At 41.9% G+C, this 18344-nt stretch overlaps 1 protein-coding gene across 2 annotated transcripts in view; it reads right to left on the reverse strand.

Moving 5' to 3' along the window:
- Positions 1-1773: 1773 nt before the first annotated feature.
- Positions 1774-18344, reverse strand: part of CREB3 (cAMP responsive element binding protein 3) — a 50054-nt gene continuing 33483 nt past the window's right edge. For both annotated transcript variants that reach the window (XM_073562483.1, XM_073562484.1), the window contains exons 7-10: positions 5691-5759; positions 5125-5209; positions 4912-4996; positions 1774-4560 (exon numbers count right to left, since the gene is read on the reverse strand). In XM_073562483.1, the coding sequence (XP_073418584.1) occupies positions 4136-4560; positions 4912-4996; positions 5125-5209; positions 5691-5759 (664 nt within the window). In that variant the 3' untranslated portion in view covers positions 1774-4135. The remainder of the gene's footprint in view (positions 4561-4911; positions 4997-5124; positions 5210-5690; positions 5760-18344) is intronic.

Raw genomic sequence — 18344 nt, forward strand, 5'->3', positions numbered from 1 at the left:
TGTCCTTGTATGTTGTATCTTCCATAAATTTTGTCATTTTGCATGAGCTGTGCTTTTTCTTTGTTTGATTTTCCAAAGAGGAATACACGACCCGGATTTAAATAACAGGCCAGACAGAAAGTTCCATGACAGGACAAGATACACGACTCCATCTTGGATAAGGGCAAACAGGCACAAAGGAAAGTCCGGAATGCTTACACCTACGCTTTCTGCAGTACGAGGATCAAGCTGTAGGTCTCCTACACTTTCTGCCGAGTGAGGATCAGGCTGTGGATCTCCTACGTTGTTTTCGGTACAAGTATAGGGCTGTGGATCTTCTACGCTTTCTGCAGTACGAGGATTAGACTGTGGATCTCCTAAGCTTTCTGCGGTAATAGGATCGGGCTGTGGATCTATGCTTTCTGTGGTACGAGAACCAGTCTGTGGGTCTCCTACTCTTTCTGTGGTATGAAGCTCAGGCTGTGGATCTCCTACACTTTCTGCCGTACGAGGATCAGGCAGAGGATCTCCTCCACCTTCTGCGGTATGAGGATCGGGCTGTGGATCTCCTCCGCTTTCTGCGGTATGAGGATAGGGCTGTGGATCTCCTACGCTTTCTGCAGTATAAGGATCAGGCAGAGGATCTCCTCCGCTTTCTGCGGTATGAGGATCGGGCTATGGATCTCCTATGCTTTCTGTGGTACGAGGATAGGGTTGTGGATCTCCTACACTTTCTGCCGTACCAGGATCAGGCTGTGGCTCTCCTACGCTTTCTGCAGTACGAGGATCAGGCTGTGGATCTATGCTTTCGGCCAAACCAAGATCAGGCTGTGGATCTCCTACGCTTTCTGCAGTACGAGGATCAGACTGTGGATCTCCTAAGCTTTCTGCGGTACGAGGATCGGGCTGTGGATCGCCTACGCTCTCTGCCGTATGAGTATTAAGCTGTGGATTTCCTACACTTTCTGCCGTACGAAAATCAGGCTGTGGATCTCCTACACTTTCTGCCGTACGAGGATCACGCAGAGGATCTCCTACGTTTTCTGTGTATGAGGATTGGGCTGTGGATCTCCTACGCTTTCTGCGGTACGAGGTTAGGTCTGTGGATCTCCTATGCTTTCTGCAGTACGAGGATCATGCTGTGGATCTTCTAAGCTTTCTGCAGTACAAGGATCAGGCTGTGGATCTTCTATGCTTTTTGCGGTACGAGGATTGGGTGAATGATCTTGTCACGATCCCGCCGCCGACACTGGTATGTCACAGACGGAGGGATGCGACGCACTGCCAACACACGGCTATCACAGGCACAAGGGGGGCTTATCTTAGTTATCCCACCGCTGGCACCATGTGATAAAAAACAGCAAGCTAGTCTTGCCCTCACAATTTATCGCAGGGGGGTTATTTTGGTTGTCCCACCACTGCCCACAATACTTCACAAAACTTTTCATTTCCATTTTGAAACTCGCAGCTCTCCGGCGCCCCCCTTACCCTCAGGTCAGTCAGGGAACTACACCTGGGATAATTGGTTGCCGGCTGCTTCAGTGAGGTATGGCCACCCAGCAAGCTGCAGTGAGGGAATTATAAAATGCTCTGGCCGCAGCCACCCAATTAGCTTATAAACCCCTTCCGTCACTCAGCAGTGCCCAGGGCCCAGATCACACTTTGCCGCCACCAGCTCCAGAGTTTCTCTGATTAAGTTATAAACTTAATAGAGGGGTTCGAAGCTTACCCAATTCAGTAGCAATTATCTTAAAGGCACGTAAGTTCGTTTTTTAGAGCATGAAGACAGACTAATATGTTTTATAATTTATTCCCAAAAAGGCGGGCAGTGATTACACAGATAAAAGATGTTACAAAGTTGAGACATTAGATATGTAAAATGCAAATATAAAATAAAAGGAATTAACATAGAGATTCAACACTTACAGTTGCTTAGATGGTCTTTAGGCTAACCATATGGGGAGGAGGCGGAGCCACACGTCGCCCTGCATCTGGGGTCCTTTTGGCATCAAACCTCCAGCTCGAATAACAGATTTTTGGGAAGGAATACCTTATAGCTTTGGGTTTGTGACATCACGAAAGGGGCTGTCTGGTATGGTAGGAGTTACAATTCTGACTACAAAACTTATAATGACTATATCTCAGTAACATAGTTTTGAAGGCTGAGGGAAGACCTTATGTCCATCTAGTTCAGCCTATTTTTAGTGCAGCTGTTCTGCATTGTTGATCCTGGGGAAGGCAAAAAACCCACAGAGTAGAAGCCAATTTTCTCCATAGGGAAAAAAATTCCTTCCCCTAAGCTGGGTCAACCATCTACCTATAATATTCTGTTATTCGTAACCTTCTATACTGTTACTCACAAGAAAAGCCTCCATTCCTTTCTTACATTCATTCAGTGAGTTGGCCATCACCACTTCCTCAGGAAGAGAATTCCAGAGCCTCACTGCTCTTACCGTGAAGAACCCTCTTCTATGCTGGTGCAGAAATTGTCTTTCCTCCGCAGAGGGTACCTCGTATAAACACGCACATGGTATCATTTTCCTTAGCCTGTCGCAGGCAATAGTTAAAGACCAAACATGCAGTAATTATGTTACACCGTTTAGGAGAAATCCAGTTCTCGATTTCTGTGGGTGCTTGAACTGTGAAAATTATGGGCCAGAATGCTGGGTTGATGCATTTTGCAGAAATGTAATTTTCATGTCTCTGCTGGGTATGGTTTTCGAGACTCAGCCTCTTGAATATTACCCATACTTATATCCAGCCGCATGGTGCTTCCAACAAAAGAAATCCTTTCCTGGCTAAGGGGGGAAGGGGAAAGAATCCTCACTGGGATCTCAGATTTCACAGAGCTGTGGGTGAGGAAGGGGGGGTTTGCAGCTATGTGACAGGCAAAATGTCAGAGAATGGAAGATTCTGGAAGGTTACAGAAGTCATATCTTATTACAGATCTCTTACGCTTTCTACAGTACGAGGATCAGACTGTGGATCATCTGCGCTTTCTGCAGTACGAGGATCGGGCGGAGGATCTCCTACGCTTTCTGCAGTACGAGGATCAGACTGTGGATCTCCTACACTTTCTGCGGTATGAGGATCGGTCTGTGGATCTCCTACGCGTTCTGCTGCACAAAGATCAGGGTGTGGATCTCCTACGCTTTTTGCGGTACAAGGACCAGGCTGTGGATCTCCTACGCATTTTGCGGTACGAGGCTCAGGTTGTGGATCTCCTATGCTATCTGCTGTTTGAGGATCAAGCTGTGGATTTCCTACACTTTCTGCTGTACGAAGATCAGGCTGTGAATTTCCTACACTTTCTGCCATAAAAAGATCGGGCAGAGGATCTCCTACACTTTCTGCGGTATGAGGATAAGGCTGTGGATCTCCTACGCTTTCTGCAGTATAAGGATCAGGCAGAGGATCTCCTACGCTTTCTTCGGTACGAGGATCGGGCTGTGGATATCCTATGCTTTCTGCAGAACAAGGATCAAGCTGTGGATCTCCTACGCTTTCTGCTGTATGAGGAACAGGCTGTGGATCTTCTACGTTTTCTGTGGTACAAGGCTGGGGCTCCGGCTCTCCTGTGCTTCCTGCTGTACGCAGCACTCCACCGTTCATCATGACTTTTACTATCCCATATACGCAGCTGCTGAAACGACTTGTAGGGCGGGATAATGTCAGATTTCCCTGTGTGGCTGCAGCCGTTGGTACATGCTCTACAAGCTCGCATAGGATATGTGGTGCCGCTCATCTTCTAACCAGGTCCTTGATGGTTTATTTTGTACTGATCCAGCTGTGAACATAAGGTTCAGTGAAAAAAAGGCAAATCCCAGGAATCCTAGACAACCAGGAATCACAGCTGTCATTTCCCCCAGTCTCTTCTGTTTGCTCCTATATAACGGGTGAAGGATGAAACTGAAGAGATGGGTTTTCTATAGAATGAGACATTTGGGGCATTTCTAATGACATAGCTCCGATTTATTACATGACAGAATATATATATATACAAATCTCAGTGCAAGACAAATCATAACGTGTCCCTCAGACAAGTTCCAGATAGTGCTTCCGCCCATATACGATGAGCAGGGTCCTGCACCTCTGCGCTCAGCAGGAGAGAGAAATCACCACAGTAAGGGATGAGGCCTGGACCCCGGCAGTCTCTTCACATCTCGTCAGAGTGGAGTGGACTAATGATGACACTGTGCCCCTTCTCCAGCCACACTCCCTTGTCCTGAATGACAGGCAATGCTTCCGGTGGGTCGGAGAAGTGGTTGGGTACAGGGTCCAGCTGCCCCTTGGCCGCAGGCAGCTTCTTCGGATCAAGGTCTGAGGAGGAATTACTGTTGATAGAAGGTTTAGATTCAGCAGTTCCAACGTCCTGGATTTCAGGGGTGTCGTTCTGTGCACCCTGAAGGGACTGCTCCAGATGTAGTTCCTGGTGGGACAGGTCCAGCTGAGGGGGCTCGTGAGAGGGTCCCACTGGAGACCTTTCTAAAACCACTTTTTCCACATGTACTTCCGTGTCTGTGGGGATAACGTCCACCAAGGGAGCGTCTGGGACTCCACGCAGCCGACGAGAATGAGCAACTGAAAGAAAAATGGCACAAAGTCATGCGATTATACATCGTGTACCACAACCCCCCACCTTATACAACCGTACCCCCAGTTCCCTACTTCAAGTTCTGACCTTCACTAGGAAGACCATAGTTATCAGACATCACCTATAACTGCCTTCAAACACAGCACTGAGGGTCAGCGAAGGAAAAGAGAGGGGCTTCCCAAACAACCTATAGGATGGGGGGCACATATACTGTAACTAGGGAATGGGGGGTACATACAGTACGAGTTCTGCCTACTAGAATACACAAGTCTACAACTGTCAGAGCTGACATCTTCACACCCTGAACACCCACAAAACGCCCGAGCTCCAGCACTCACCTCCATGCAGGTCACGTTGGCCGATATTCAGCCCAAATGGATAGAGACTGGGGAAGAGAATGAGGCAGAAAGAGAGCGCCAGGACCTGGAGGGGAAAAGGAGATAGCCAAGATGAGGGCCAGTGCCTGGCAGAAGGGTAGATTCACCAACATGCATCACAGGACCGGCCGCGCACACTCGCAGAGGCACCCGGAACTGGCCGCGCACACTCACCATTACACAGGTGTTGGAGGACGTGGTCTTGGCTCCAGACTGGCTGATCAGAGCCTGCAAGTTTCTCAGCTGCTGGATGAGAGAGCTGCAGAGGAGCAGAAGCCGCTGTTACTGTTTGGCTGATGGTAATTACTAATCAGGCGACAAGGGCAGTGTTTAAACTAGTGGGACAGGCCATCTGACTACATAAAGAAACCATAAATACACGACACGTTTAAAGTCACCGCTCACAGGAAAACCACCTCCAAGAAAAATACAAGAGGGTGGCGCCTGACACTGCTACATGACATCATCACTTAAAGGGAACCCGACAGCTGGTACTTTCTGCCAACTCACAGGCAGCAGGTATCAGACCTTGGCCGTATGACTCGTCTCCGGTGAGGCTTGGTCCCCAGTAAGGCTCGATCCCCGGTGGCTTGGAAGCTATGTTTTTCTCTGAAATGCCGCAGTTTTTTTAGAGTTAAATCCACCTGGTGGAGATCGTACCGCCTGACCCCTGCTGCCCGGGGATCGGAGGTCAGGTTCCCACTACATGGAGCACATGGCGGACACATTGTGGCACTCACTAGTTTTGTCTCTGCAGCTGCTGAACCTTCTTCTGTAACTCCTGATTGTGAGCGGTGCACACAGTGACCCTGTGGAGGAGAGGACACAGGCACACATTACACATATACACCTCGAGCAGGATGTACAAAACTATTAGCAGCTCGCTATCAAGGAAAATGGCTATAAAAGATTTCCCGACTCGGACGTTGCAGACTACACAGGATTTAATTAAGTCGACACAATGGGTGACATAAATCAACATGTTCCAAAAGGAGAGGGCCACTCCCTACATAGTCAAACCTACACAAATATCAGCGCTTTCAGCCCAAGAGAATGCACAAAAATAAAGAAAATATCAATGTATTGAAAAAACAAGAAAAACAGCAGTAATCACAGATGAGTGTATTTAGAGGATGCAAGAAACACCTGGTGCACACTCGTATAAGACACATTAAGCACCATAATCCCTAAAAGCGGTCCTGAAAGAACTGAATGTATATTCTAAATAGATGAATTGTGAGAAAAATCACTCACACCGCCCGCTCCGTCAGTCAGCTCACATTCAGGACAAGTAGAAATGTCTCACTGTGGTGAAATTACTCTATATCAATTTCAAATGGGCAAATGACAGAGTCAGAGCATGTAGCTGAGTGACCCCCACAAAAAAACAGGAAACAGCAATAATAAGAGCAGGAGGCTAAATAATCCTAAAAACCATATTGGTTAGTCCCTCCAAAAAAATGCCAGGAGAAGTGCAGAATAAAGTGCCATTAGTGCTTTCCCATGTGGGCGAGTGTGCATCACCAGGAGCGTGCCCTGACGCACGTTTCGTCAGGCTTCTTTGGGGGGCAGTGTGGATTGGTATGGCTACCAAATTATAAATAGTGCAGCGTTCAGGTGTATGGAATTAGCTGCGGTAGTGGCGAATGCGGGGCAGACATTACACAGGATCCGCGTCACTTCCGACCTTCCAATGACGATACGGGTCAAGGAAAAGTTTCCTGTGACGTCAGTGACCCGCACCGCCATTTCCAGGAAGCCGCTTGCGCATGCGCACCCCCACATCAGTCTCATGTTTAACAAGGGCAAGGATGTGGGCATAAGAGCTCTCTAACATATACGTCTCGGGGTAAATTCCCAACCCAATACACACGAGGGGGCCATAAACATGACATGAGGAAAAAGGTAAAGGGGGGATATTGAGGAAAAAAACAGAACAATAAAAGGAAAGATCAACAGAGGGGAATCAACCCTCAAATATGAAAGAAGGAAAAACAGGAGCCTTACAGATTTCAATATCAGCAAAGCAAATAATTATTAAATAACAACAAGAGCAGTGGATAGTGATCATCAGATCAGACAGCTCCGAATTCTTCTAACTCCAGGAATCCTTCCCGATTAGGAATTCAATATCCATATTTGATGGAGATCATTCCCCACAGAATGTCACTCTCCTGAGCCAGAGGAATCATCAGCAATTCACCAAGAACAGTCACTAATTACTGTAATAAATTTCAAATAGACAAAAAAGTCTAAAGCAGCTCACCATAAAATCAAACGAGACGGAGGGTAATAGTAAACCCGGTACAGGAAACAAGCAAAAGACAACTTCTCATTTAATCCGTTGGGTGCCATGTTACCCAGGGAGACGATCCAGCGGCACTCCAGCTGCGAGTATTCGAGCAATACCGAAGACCTGCTGGATTACACTTATGAAGCAGCTTGAAATGCCGGGGGATTAAGGACGGTAATGTCCAGAACCTCCCCAACTGCCTTAATGTCACGGATATGCTCCCTGACACGGATACAAAATTCTCATGATGTCAGGCCCACATAGCTGAGGCCACAGGGGCATGGGCTAAATATACCACGTAGCAAGTGCTACATGATATATAGTTAGTAATCCGATGGCTCCCACCCCCACCAGCGGTAGTAAAAGATGTGGCTCGACTGATGTTTCTACAAGACCGACAAGAACCACATGGGTAACAGCCCCATCTCTGCACACCAGCACCAAAATAATCCGGAGGGTTAGCCACATAGTTGCTCCTAACCAGAAGATCCCTCAAATTCTGAGATCTGGCAGTAAGGCGAGGACGGTCAGGTAAAATATTCCTTAGTGTGGGGTCTAATCGCAATACGGGCCAATGTTTAGCCAGGATATCCCTTATCTATGACCACCAGTTATTATAAGTGGAAATGAATCTCGTGGGTTGGTCCTTCCCTATTAACTTTTGAGAAGCACCTAATAGTTGGTTACGTGGTGTTTTCTTGGCTCGTAGGTAACCCCGTTTGACCGATCTCCTGCTGTATCCCCGATCATGGAACTGCTGGGAAAGATCCCGGGCCTGCTCCTCAAAGACCCCATCGGTAGAGCAGAAACGTTTAATTTTCAAAAACTGCCCAGTTGGAATGGCCCTTGTAGTAGAAGGTGTATGAGCTGACATAGCATGTAGCAGTGCATTTACCAAGGTCTCCTTTTGGGAAACATCGATAAACACAGTGCCATCATCAAAACCTGAAATCTTTAAGTCCAGAAAGGCAGTGCTCTCCCTGGAGATCTTATTTGTGAGTTTAATGTTATGCTCATTCTGATTGAGTGTACCAATGAACTCATGAAGAGCAGGCTCTGGTCCCTGCCAAATCATCAAAACATCGTCAATGTACCTGTCATGGTATAGGACATGGTTAATGTCTTGTTCTCTCAGGGTTAACTTTTGCTGGCCTCCCTTTCGATCTGGGAGGGGTATTTAAACTCACTCCAGACTAGGATTCCCTGTCAGCTATACTGCTGTTCTGGTGTGTCTGACCCCTGGTGTGTGTGTATTCTGCGTTGCTTGTTTGCTTCCCATGTATGACCCGGTCTGTTCCCTCACTCTGTACTCCGTCTCTCGTTTTGGTACTATTGTCTTTTCTGGTTCTGACCTCCTGGTTTGGCTGTCGTTACTCCGTTACAGTTTGTCCCTATTGTGCCGTCTATTGCCCGTTCTGGTTTTCTGATCTATTGCTACATCCTGACTATTCATTCTGTCTAACCCTTTGGTATTGTTGTGCTATCTCGTGCTTTGACCTCGGCTTGATCTGGTTTCTGTCCCTGTCTATGCCCCTTGGTAGCATTGTCCTGTAGTTACCTTTCTAGGAGTTTCCCTGCAGCTCCTAGCTCTGTGGAGCTTAGGCCATGCCCCCAGCAGTCACGTGCTTCAGGTCCTGCTAGTCTGAAGCACGCATCGTCACTGCTGCTGCCCTGCTCCACAGGTATCTTTGAGCACAGTTTTTGTACTCAGGACACGTGCACTGGCTCAGTGAGCCAGTGCAGTGCGGTGTTCCTGACAGTACCTATACCAGCACAGCGCAAGGGAGGCAGCACATGCGCCATCCCCATTGAATTCCTAATCGGGAAGGATTCATGGGATTAGAAGAATTCGGAGCTGTATGATCTGATGATCACTATCCACTGCTCTTGTTGTTATTTATTATTTGCTTTGCGGATATTGAAATCTGTAAGGCTCCTGTTTTTCCTTCTTTCATATTTGAGGGTTCATAGAATCATAGAATCGTAGAGTTGGAAGGGACTTCCTGGGCCATCTGGTCCAACCCCCTGCTCAAAGCAGGATTCGCTAAATCATCCCAGTCAGATGTCTGTCCAGCCTCTGTTTGAAGACTTCCATTGAAGGAGAACTCACCACTTCTCGTGGCAGCCTGTTCCACTCATTGATCACTCTAACTGTCAAAAAGTTTTTTCTAATATCTAATCTGTGTCTCCTCCCATTCAGTTTCATCCCATTGCTTCTAGTCTTTCCTTGTGCAAATGAGAATAAAGTTGATCCTTCTACAATGTGACAGCCCTTTAGATATTTGTAGACAGCTATTAAGTCTCCTCTCAGTCTTCTCTTTTGCAAACTAAACATTCCCAAATCCTGCAACCTTTCCTCATAAGACAGGGTTTGCAGACCGGTCACCATTCTGGTCGCTCTTTTCTGAACTTGCTCCAGTTTGTTGATGTCTTTTTTAAAATGTGGTGCCCAAAACTGGACACAATATTCCAGATGAGGTCTGACCAAAGAGGAGTAGAGGGAAATAATGATTTCACGTGATCTAGACTGTATGCTTCTGTTAATACATCCTAGAATTGCATTTGCCTTTTTTGCTGCTGCATCACACTTTGATTCCCCTCTGTTATCTTTCCTTTTATTGTTCTGTTTTTTTCCTCAATATCCCCCCCTTTACCTTTTTCCTCATGTCATGTTTATGGCCCCCTCGTGTGTATTGGGTTGGGAATTTACCCCAAGACGTATATGTTAGAGAGCTCTTATGCCCACATCCTTGCCCTTGTTAAATATGAGACTGATTTGGGGGTGCGCATGCGCAAGCGGCTTCCTGGAAATGGCGGTGCATGTCACTGACGTCACAGGAAACTTTTCCTTGACCCGCATCGTCATCCTGCGTAATGTCCGCCCCGCTAATTCCATACACCTGAGCGCTGCACTATTTATAATTTGGTAGGCATGCCAATCCACACTGCCCCCCAAAGAAGCCTGACGAGTGAAATGTGCGTCAGGGCACGTTCCTGGTGTTGCACACTCGCCCACATGGGAAAGCACTAATGGCTCTTTATTCTGTACTTCTTATGGCCGTCAGTGAGAAAGGAGCCATATTAATAGATCACACTGAGAAGAATAGCGGCCATATTACTATATATATATATATATATATATATATATATATATATTAATATATCACACTGAGAAGAAGAGCGACCATATTACTATATATATTACTATATCACACTGAGAAGAGCGGCCATATTACTATATATATTACTATATCACACTGAGGAGAAGGGAGGCCATATTACTATATATATATTACTATATCACACTGAGAAGAGCGGCCATATTACTATATATATTACTATATCACACTGAGAAGAGCGGCCATATTACTATATTACTATATCACACTGAGAAGAAGAGCGACCATATTACTATATATATTACTATATCACACTGAGGAGAAGAGCAGCCATATTACTATATATATTACTATATCACACTGAGGAGAAGGGAGGCCATATTACTATATATATATTACTATATCACACTGAGAAGGGCAGCCATATTACTATATATATTAATATATCACACTGAGGAGAAGGGCGGCCATATTACTATATATATTAATATATCACACTGAGGAGAAGGGCGGCCATATTACTATATATATATATTACTATATCACACTGAGAAGAGCGGCCATATTACTATATATATTACTATATCACACTGAGAAGAGAGGCGGCCATATTACTATATATATTACTATATCACACTGTGGAGAAAAGAGGCCATATTACTATATATATATTACTATATCACACTGAGAAGAGCGGCCATATTACTATATATATTACTATATCACACTGAGAAGAGCGGCCATATTACTATATATATTACTATATCACACTGAGAAGAGCGGCCATATTACTATATATATTACTATATCACACTGAGAAGAGGGGCGGCCATATTACTATATATATTACTATATCACACTGAGGAGAAGGGAGGCCATATTACTATATATATATTACTATATCACACTGAGAAGAGCGGCCATATTACTATATATATTACTATATCACACTGAGAAGAGCGGCCATATTACTATATATATTACTATATCACACTGAGAAGAGCGGCCATATTACTATATATATTACTATATCACACTGAGAAGAGAGGCGGCCATATTACTATATATATTACTATATCACACTGTGGAGAAAAGAGGCCATATTACTATATATATATTACTATATCACACTGAGAAGAGCGGCCATATTACTATATATATTACTATATCACACTGAGAAGAGCGGCCATATTACTATATATATTACTATATCACACTGAGAAGAGCGGCCATATTACTATATATATTACTATATCACACTGAGAAGAGGGGCGGCCATATTACTATATATATTACTATATCACACTGAGGAGAAGGGAGGCCATATTACTATATATATATTACTATATCACACTGAGAAGAGCGGCCATATTACTATATATATTACTATATCACACTGAGAAGAGCGGCCATATTACTATATATATTACTATATCACACTGAGAAGAGCGGCCATATTACTATATATATTACTATATCACACTGAGAAGAGGGGTGGCCATATTACTATATATATTACTATATCACACTGAGAAGAGGGGTGGCCATATTACTATATATATTACTATATCACACTGAGAAGAGAGGCGGCCATATTACTATATATATTAATATATCACACTGAGGAGAAGGGCGGCCATATTACTATATATATTAATATATCACACTGAGGAGAAGGGCGGCCATATTACTATATATATATATTACTATATCACACTGAGAAGAGCGGCCATATTACTATATATATTACTATATCACACTGAGAAGAGAGGCGGCCATATTACTATATCACACTGTGGAGAAAAGAGGCCATATTACTATATATATATTACTATATCACACTGAGAAGAGCGGCCATATTACTATATATATTACTATATCACACTGAGAAGAGCGGCCATATTACTATATATATTACTATATCACACTGAGAAGAGCGGCCATATTACTATATATATTACTATATCACACTGAGAAGAGGGGCGGCCATATTACTATATATATTACTATATCACACTGAGAAGGGAGGCCATATTACTATATATATATTACTATATCACACTGAGAAGAGCGGCCATATTACTATATATATTACTATATCACACTGAGAAGAGCGGCCATATTACTATATATATTACTATATCACACTGAGGAGAAGGGCGGCCATATTACTATATATATTACTATATCACACTGAGGAGAAGGGAGGCCATATTACTATATATATATTACTATATCACACTGAGGAGAAGGGCGGCCATATTACTATATATATATATATTACTAAATCACACTGAGGAGAAGGGCGGCCATATTACTATATATATATATATTACTAAATCACACTGAGGAGAAGGGCGGCCATATTACTATATATATTACTATATCACACTGAGGAGAAGGGCGGCCATATTACTATATATATTACTATATCACACTGAGAAGAGCGGCCATATTACTATATATATTACTATATCACACTGAGGAGAAGGGCGGCCATATTACTATATATATTACTATATCACACTGAGGAGAAGGGCGGCCATATTACTATATATATATATATTACTAAATCACACTGAGGAGAAGGGCGGCCATATTACTATATATATTACTATATCACACTGAGGAGAAGGGCGGCCATATTACTATATATATATTACTATATCACACTGAGGAGAAGGGCGGCCATATTACTATATGTATTACTATATCACACTGAGGAGAAGAGCGGCCATATTACTATATATATTACTATATCACACTGAGGAGAAGGGCGGCCATATTACTATATATATTACTATATCACACTGAGGAGAAGGGAGGCCATATTACTATATATATTACACTGAGGAGAAGGGCGGCCATATTACTATATCACACTGAGAAGGGCGGCCATATTACTATATATATTACTATATCACACTGAGGAGAAGAGCGGCCATATTACTATATATATTACTATATCACACTGAGGAGAGGGGCGGCCATATTACTATATATATTACACTGAGGAGAAGGGCGGCCATATTACTATATCACACTGAGGAGAAGGGCGGCCATATTACTATATATATTACTATATCACACTGAGGAGAAGAGCGGCCATATTACTATATATATTACTATATCACGACTGAGGAGAAGAGCGGCCATATTACTATATATATTAATATATCACACTGAGGAGAAGGGAGGCCATATTACTATATATATTACTATATCACACTGAGGAGAAGGGCGGCCATATTACTATATATATTACTATATCACACTGAGGAGAAGGGCGGCCATATTACTATATATATTAATATATCACACTGAGGAGAAGAGCGGCCATATTACTATATATATTACTATATCACACTGAGGAGAAGGGAGGCCATATTACTATATATATTACTATATCACACTGAGGAGAAGGGCGGCCATATTACTATATATATTACTATATCACACTGAGGAGAAGGGCGGCCATATTACTATATATATTACTATATCACACTGAGGAGAAGGGAGGCCATATTACTATATATATTACTATATCACACTGAGGAGAAGGGCGGCCATATTACTATATATATTACTATATCACACTGAGGAGAAGGGCGGCCATATTACTATATATATTACTATATCACACTGAGGAGAAGAGCGGCCATATTACTATATATATTAATATATCACACTGAGGAGAAGAGCGGCCATATTACTATATATATTACTATATCACACTGAGAAGAGGGCCATATTACTATATATATTACTATATCACACTGAGGAGAAGGGCGGCCATATTACTATATATATTACTATATCACACTGAGGAGAAGGGCGGCCATATTACTATATATATTACTATATCACACTGAGGAGAAGGGCGGCCATATTACTATATATATTACTATATCACACTGAGGAGAAGGGAGGCCATATTACTATATATATTACTATATCACACTGAGAAGGGTGGACATATTACTATATATATTACTATATTACACTGAGGAGAAGGGTGGACATATTACTATATATATTACTATATCACACTGAGGAGAAGGGCGGCCATATTACTATATCACACTGAGAAGGGAGGCCATATTACTATATATATTACTATATCACACTGAGGAGAAGGGCGCCCATATTACTATATATATTACTATATCACACTGAGGAGAAGGGAGGCCATATTACTATATATATTACTATATCTCACTGAGGAGAAGGGCGGCCATATTACTATATATATTACTATATCTCACTGAGAAGGGCGGCCATATTACTATATATATTACTATATCACAATGAGGAGAAGGGCGGCCATATTACTATATATATATATTACTATATCACACTGAGGAGAAGGGTGGCCATATTACTATATATATATTACTATATCACACTGAGGAGAAGGGCGGCCATATTACTATATATATTACTATATCACACTGAGGAGAAGGGCGGCCATATTTCTATATATATTACTATATCACACTGAGGAGAAGGGCAGCCATATTACTATATATATTAATATATCACACTGAGAAGGGTGGCCAGATTACTATATATATATTACTATATCACACTGAGAAGGACGGCCATATTACTATATATATTACTATATTACTTTATTCTCATTTGCACAAGGAAAGACTAGAAGCAATGGGATGAAACTGAATGGGAAGAGACACAGATTAGATATTAGAAAAAACTTTTTGACAGTTAGAGTGATCAATGAGTGGAACAGGCTGCCACGAGAAGTGGTGAGTTCTCCTTCAATGGAAGTCTTCAAACAGAGGCTGGACAGACATCTGACTGGGATGATTTAGCGAATCCTGCTTTGAGCAGGGGGTTGGACCAGATGGCCCAGGAGGTCCCTTCCAACTCTACGATTCTATGATTCTATGATTCTATGATTCTATATCACACTGAGGAGAAGGGCGCCCATATTACTATATATATATATATATATATATATATATTACTATATCACAGTGAGAAGAGCGTCCATATTACTATATCACACTGAGAAGAGCGGCCATATTACTATATCACAGAGAAGGGCGGTCACATTACTATATCACACTGAGGAGAAGGGCGGCCATATTACTATATATATTACTATATCACACTGAGGAGAAGGGCGGCCATATTGCTATATATATTACTATATCACACTGAGGAGAAGGGCGGCCATATTACTATATATAATACTATATCACACTAAGGAGAAGAGCGGCCATATTACTATATAAATTACTATATCACACTGAGGAGAAGGGCGGCCATATTACCATATATATTACTATAACACACTGAGGAGAAGAGCGGCCATATTAATATATATTACTATATTACACTGAGGAGAAGGGTGGCCATATTACTATATCACACTGAGAAGAGCGGCCATATTGCTATATATATTACTATATCACACTGAGAAGGGTGGCCATATTACTATATATATTACTATATCACACTGAGGAGAAGGGTGGCCATATTACTATATATATTACTATATCACACTGAGAAGGGCGGCCATATTACTATATATATTACTATATCACACTGAGGAGAAGGACGGCCATATTACTATATATATTACTATATCACACTGAGGAGAAGGGCGGCCAGATTACTATATCACACTGAGAAGGGCGGCCATATTACTATATATATTACTATATCACACTGAGAAGGGAGGCCATATTACTATATATATTACTATATCACACTGAGGAGAAGGGCGGCCATATTACTATATATATTACTATATCACACTGAGAAGGGAGGCCATATTTCTTTATATATTACTATATCACACTGAGGAGAAGGGCGCCCATATTACTATATATATTACTATATCACACTGAGGAGAAAAGCGGCCATATTACCATATCACAGAGAAGGGCAGTCACATTACTATATCACACTGAGGAGAAGGGAGGCCATATTCCTATATATATTACTATATATTACTATATCACACTGAGGAGAAGGGCGCCCATATTACTATATATATTACTATATCACACTGAGAAGAGCGGCCATATTACTGTATATATTACTATATCACACTGAGGAGAAGGGCGGCCATATTACTATATATATTACTATATCACACTGAGGAGAAGGGCGGCCATATTACTATATATATTACTATATCACACTGAGGAGAAGGGAGGCCATATTACTATAACACACTGAGGAGAAGAGTGGCCATATTACTATATATATATATTACTATATCACACAGAGGAGAAGGGCGGCCATATTACTATATATATATATTACTATATCACACTGAGGAGAAGGGAGGACATATTACTATATATATTACTATATCACACTGAGAAGGGCGGCCATATTACTATATATATATATTACTATATCACACTGAGGAGAAGGGCGGCCATATTACTATATCACACTGAGAAGGGTGGCCATATTACTATATATATTACTATATCACACTGAGAAGAGGGGCGGCCATATTACTATATATATTACTATATCACACTGAGGAGAAGGGCGCCCATATTACTATATATATTACTATATCACACTGAGGAGAAAAGCGGCCATATTACTATATCACAGAGAAGGGCAGTCACATTACTATATCACACTGAGAAGGGAGGCCATATTCCTATATATATTACTATATATTACTATATCACACTGAGGAGAAGGGCGCCCATATTACTATATATATTACTATATCACACTGAGGAGAAGAGCGGCCATATTACTGTATATATTACTATATCACACTGAGGAGAAGGGCGGCCATATTACTATATATATTACTATATCACACTGAGGAGAAGGGCGGCCATATTACTATATATATTACTATACCACACTGAGGAGAAGAGTGGCCATATTACTATATATATATATATATTACTATATCACACTGAGAAGAGCGTCCATATTACTATATATATTACTATATCACACTGAAGAGAAGGGCGTCCATATTACTATATATATTACTATATCACACTGAGGAGAAGAGCGGCCATATTACTATATATATTACTATATCACACTGAGGAGAAGAGCGGCCATATTACTATATATTACTATATCACACTGAGAAGAGCGTCCATATTACTATATATATTACTATATCACACTGAAGAGAAGGGCGGCCATATTACTATATATATTACTATATCACACTGAGGAGAAGGGCGGCCATATTACTATATATATTAATATATCACACTGAGGAGAAGGGCGGCCATATTACTATATATATTAATATATCACACTGAGGAGAAGGGCGGCCATATTACTATATATATTAATATATCACACTGAGGAGAAGGGCGGCCATATTACTATATATATTAATATATCACACTGAGGAGAAGGGAGGCCATATTACTATATATATTACTATATCACACTGAGAAGGGCGGCCATATTACTATATATATTACTATATCACACTGAGAAGAGCGGCCATATTACTATATATATATTACTATATCACACTGAGGAGAAGGGCGGCCATATTACTATATATATTAATATATCACACTGAGGAGAAGGGCGGCCATATTACTATATATATTACTATATCACACTGAGGAGAAGGGCGGCCATATTACTATATCACACTGAGGAGAAGGGCGGCCATATTACTATATATATATTACTATATCACACTGAGGAGAAGGGCGGCCATATTACTATATATATTAATATATCACACAGAGAAGGGCAGCCATATTACTATATATATTACTATATCACACTGAGGCGAAGGGCGGCCATATTACTATATATATTAATATATCACACTGAGGAGAAGGGCGGCCATATTACTATATATATTAATATATCACACTGAGGAGAAGGGCGGCCATATTACTATATCACACTGAGGAGAAGGGAGGCCATATTACTATATATATTACTATATCACACTGAGGAGAAGGGCGGCCATATTACTATATATATTAATA

The sequence above is a fragment of the Dendrobates tinctorius genome, unplaced genomic scaffold (genome assembly GCF_039654945.1).
Source record: "Dendrobates tinctorius isolate UK_male_01 unplaced genomic scaffold, ASM3965494v1 ptg000353l, whole genome shotgun sequence".
NCBI classification, from domain to species: domain Eukaryota; kingdom Metazoa; phylum Chordata; class Amphibia; order Anura; family Dendrobatidae; genus Dendrobates; species Dendrobates tinctorius.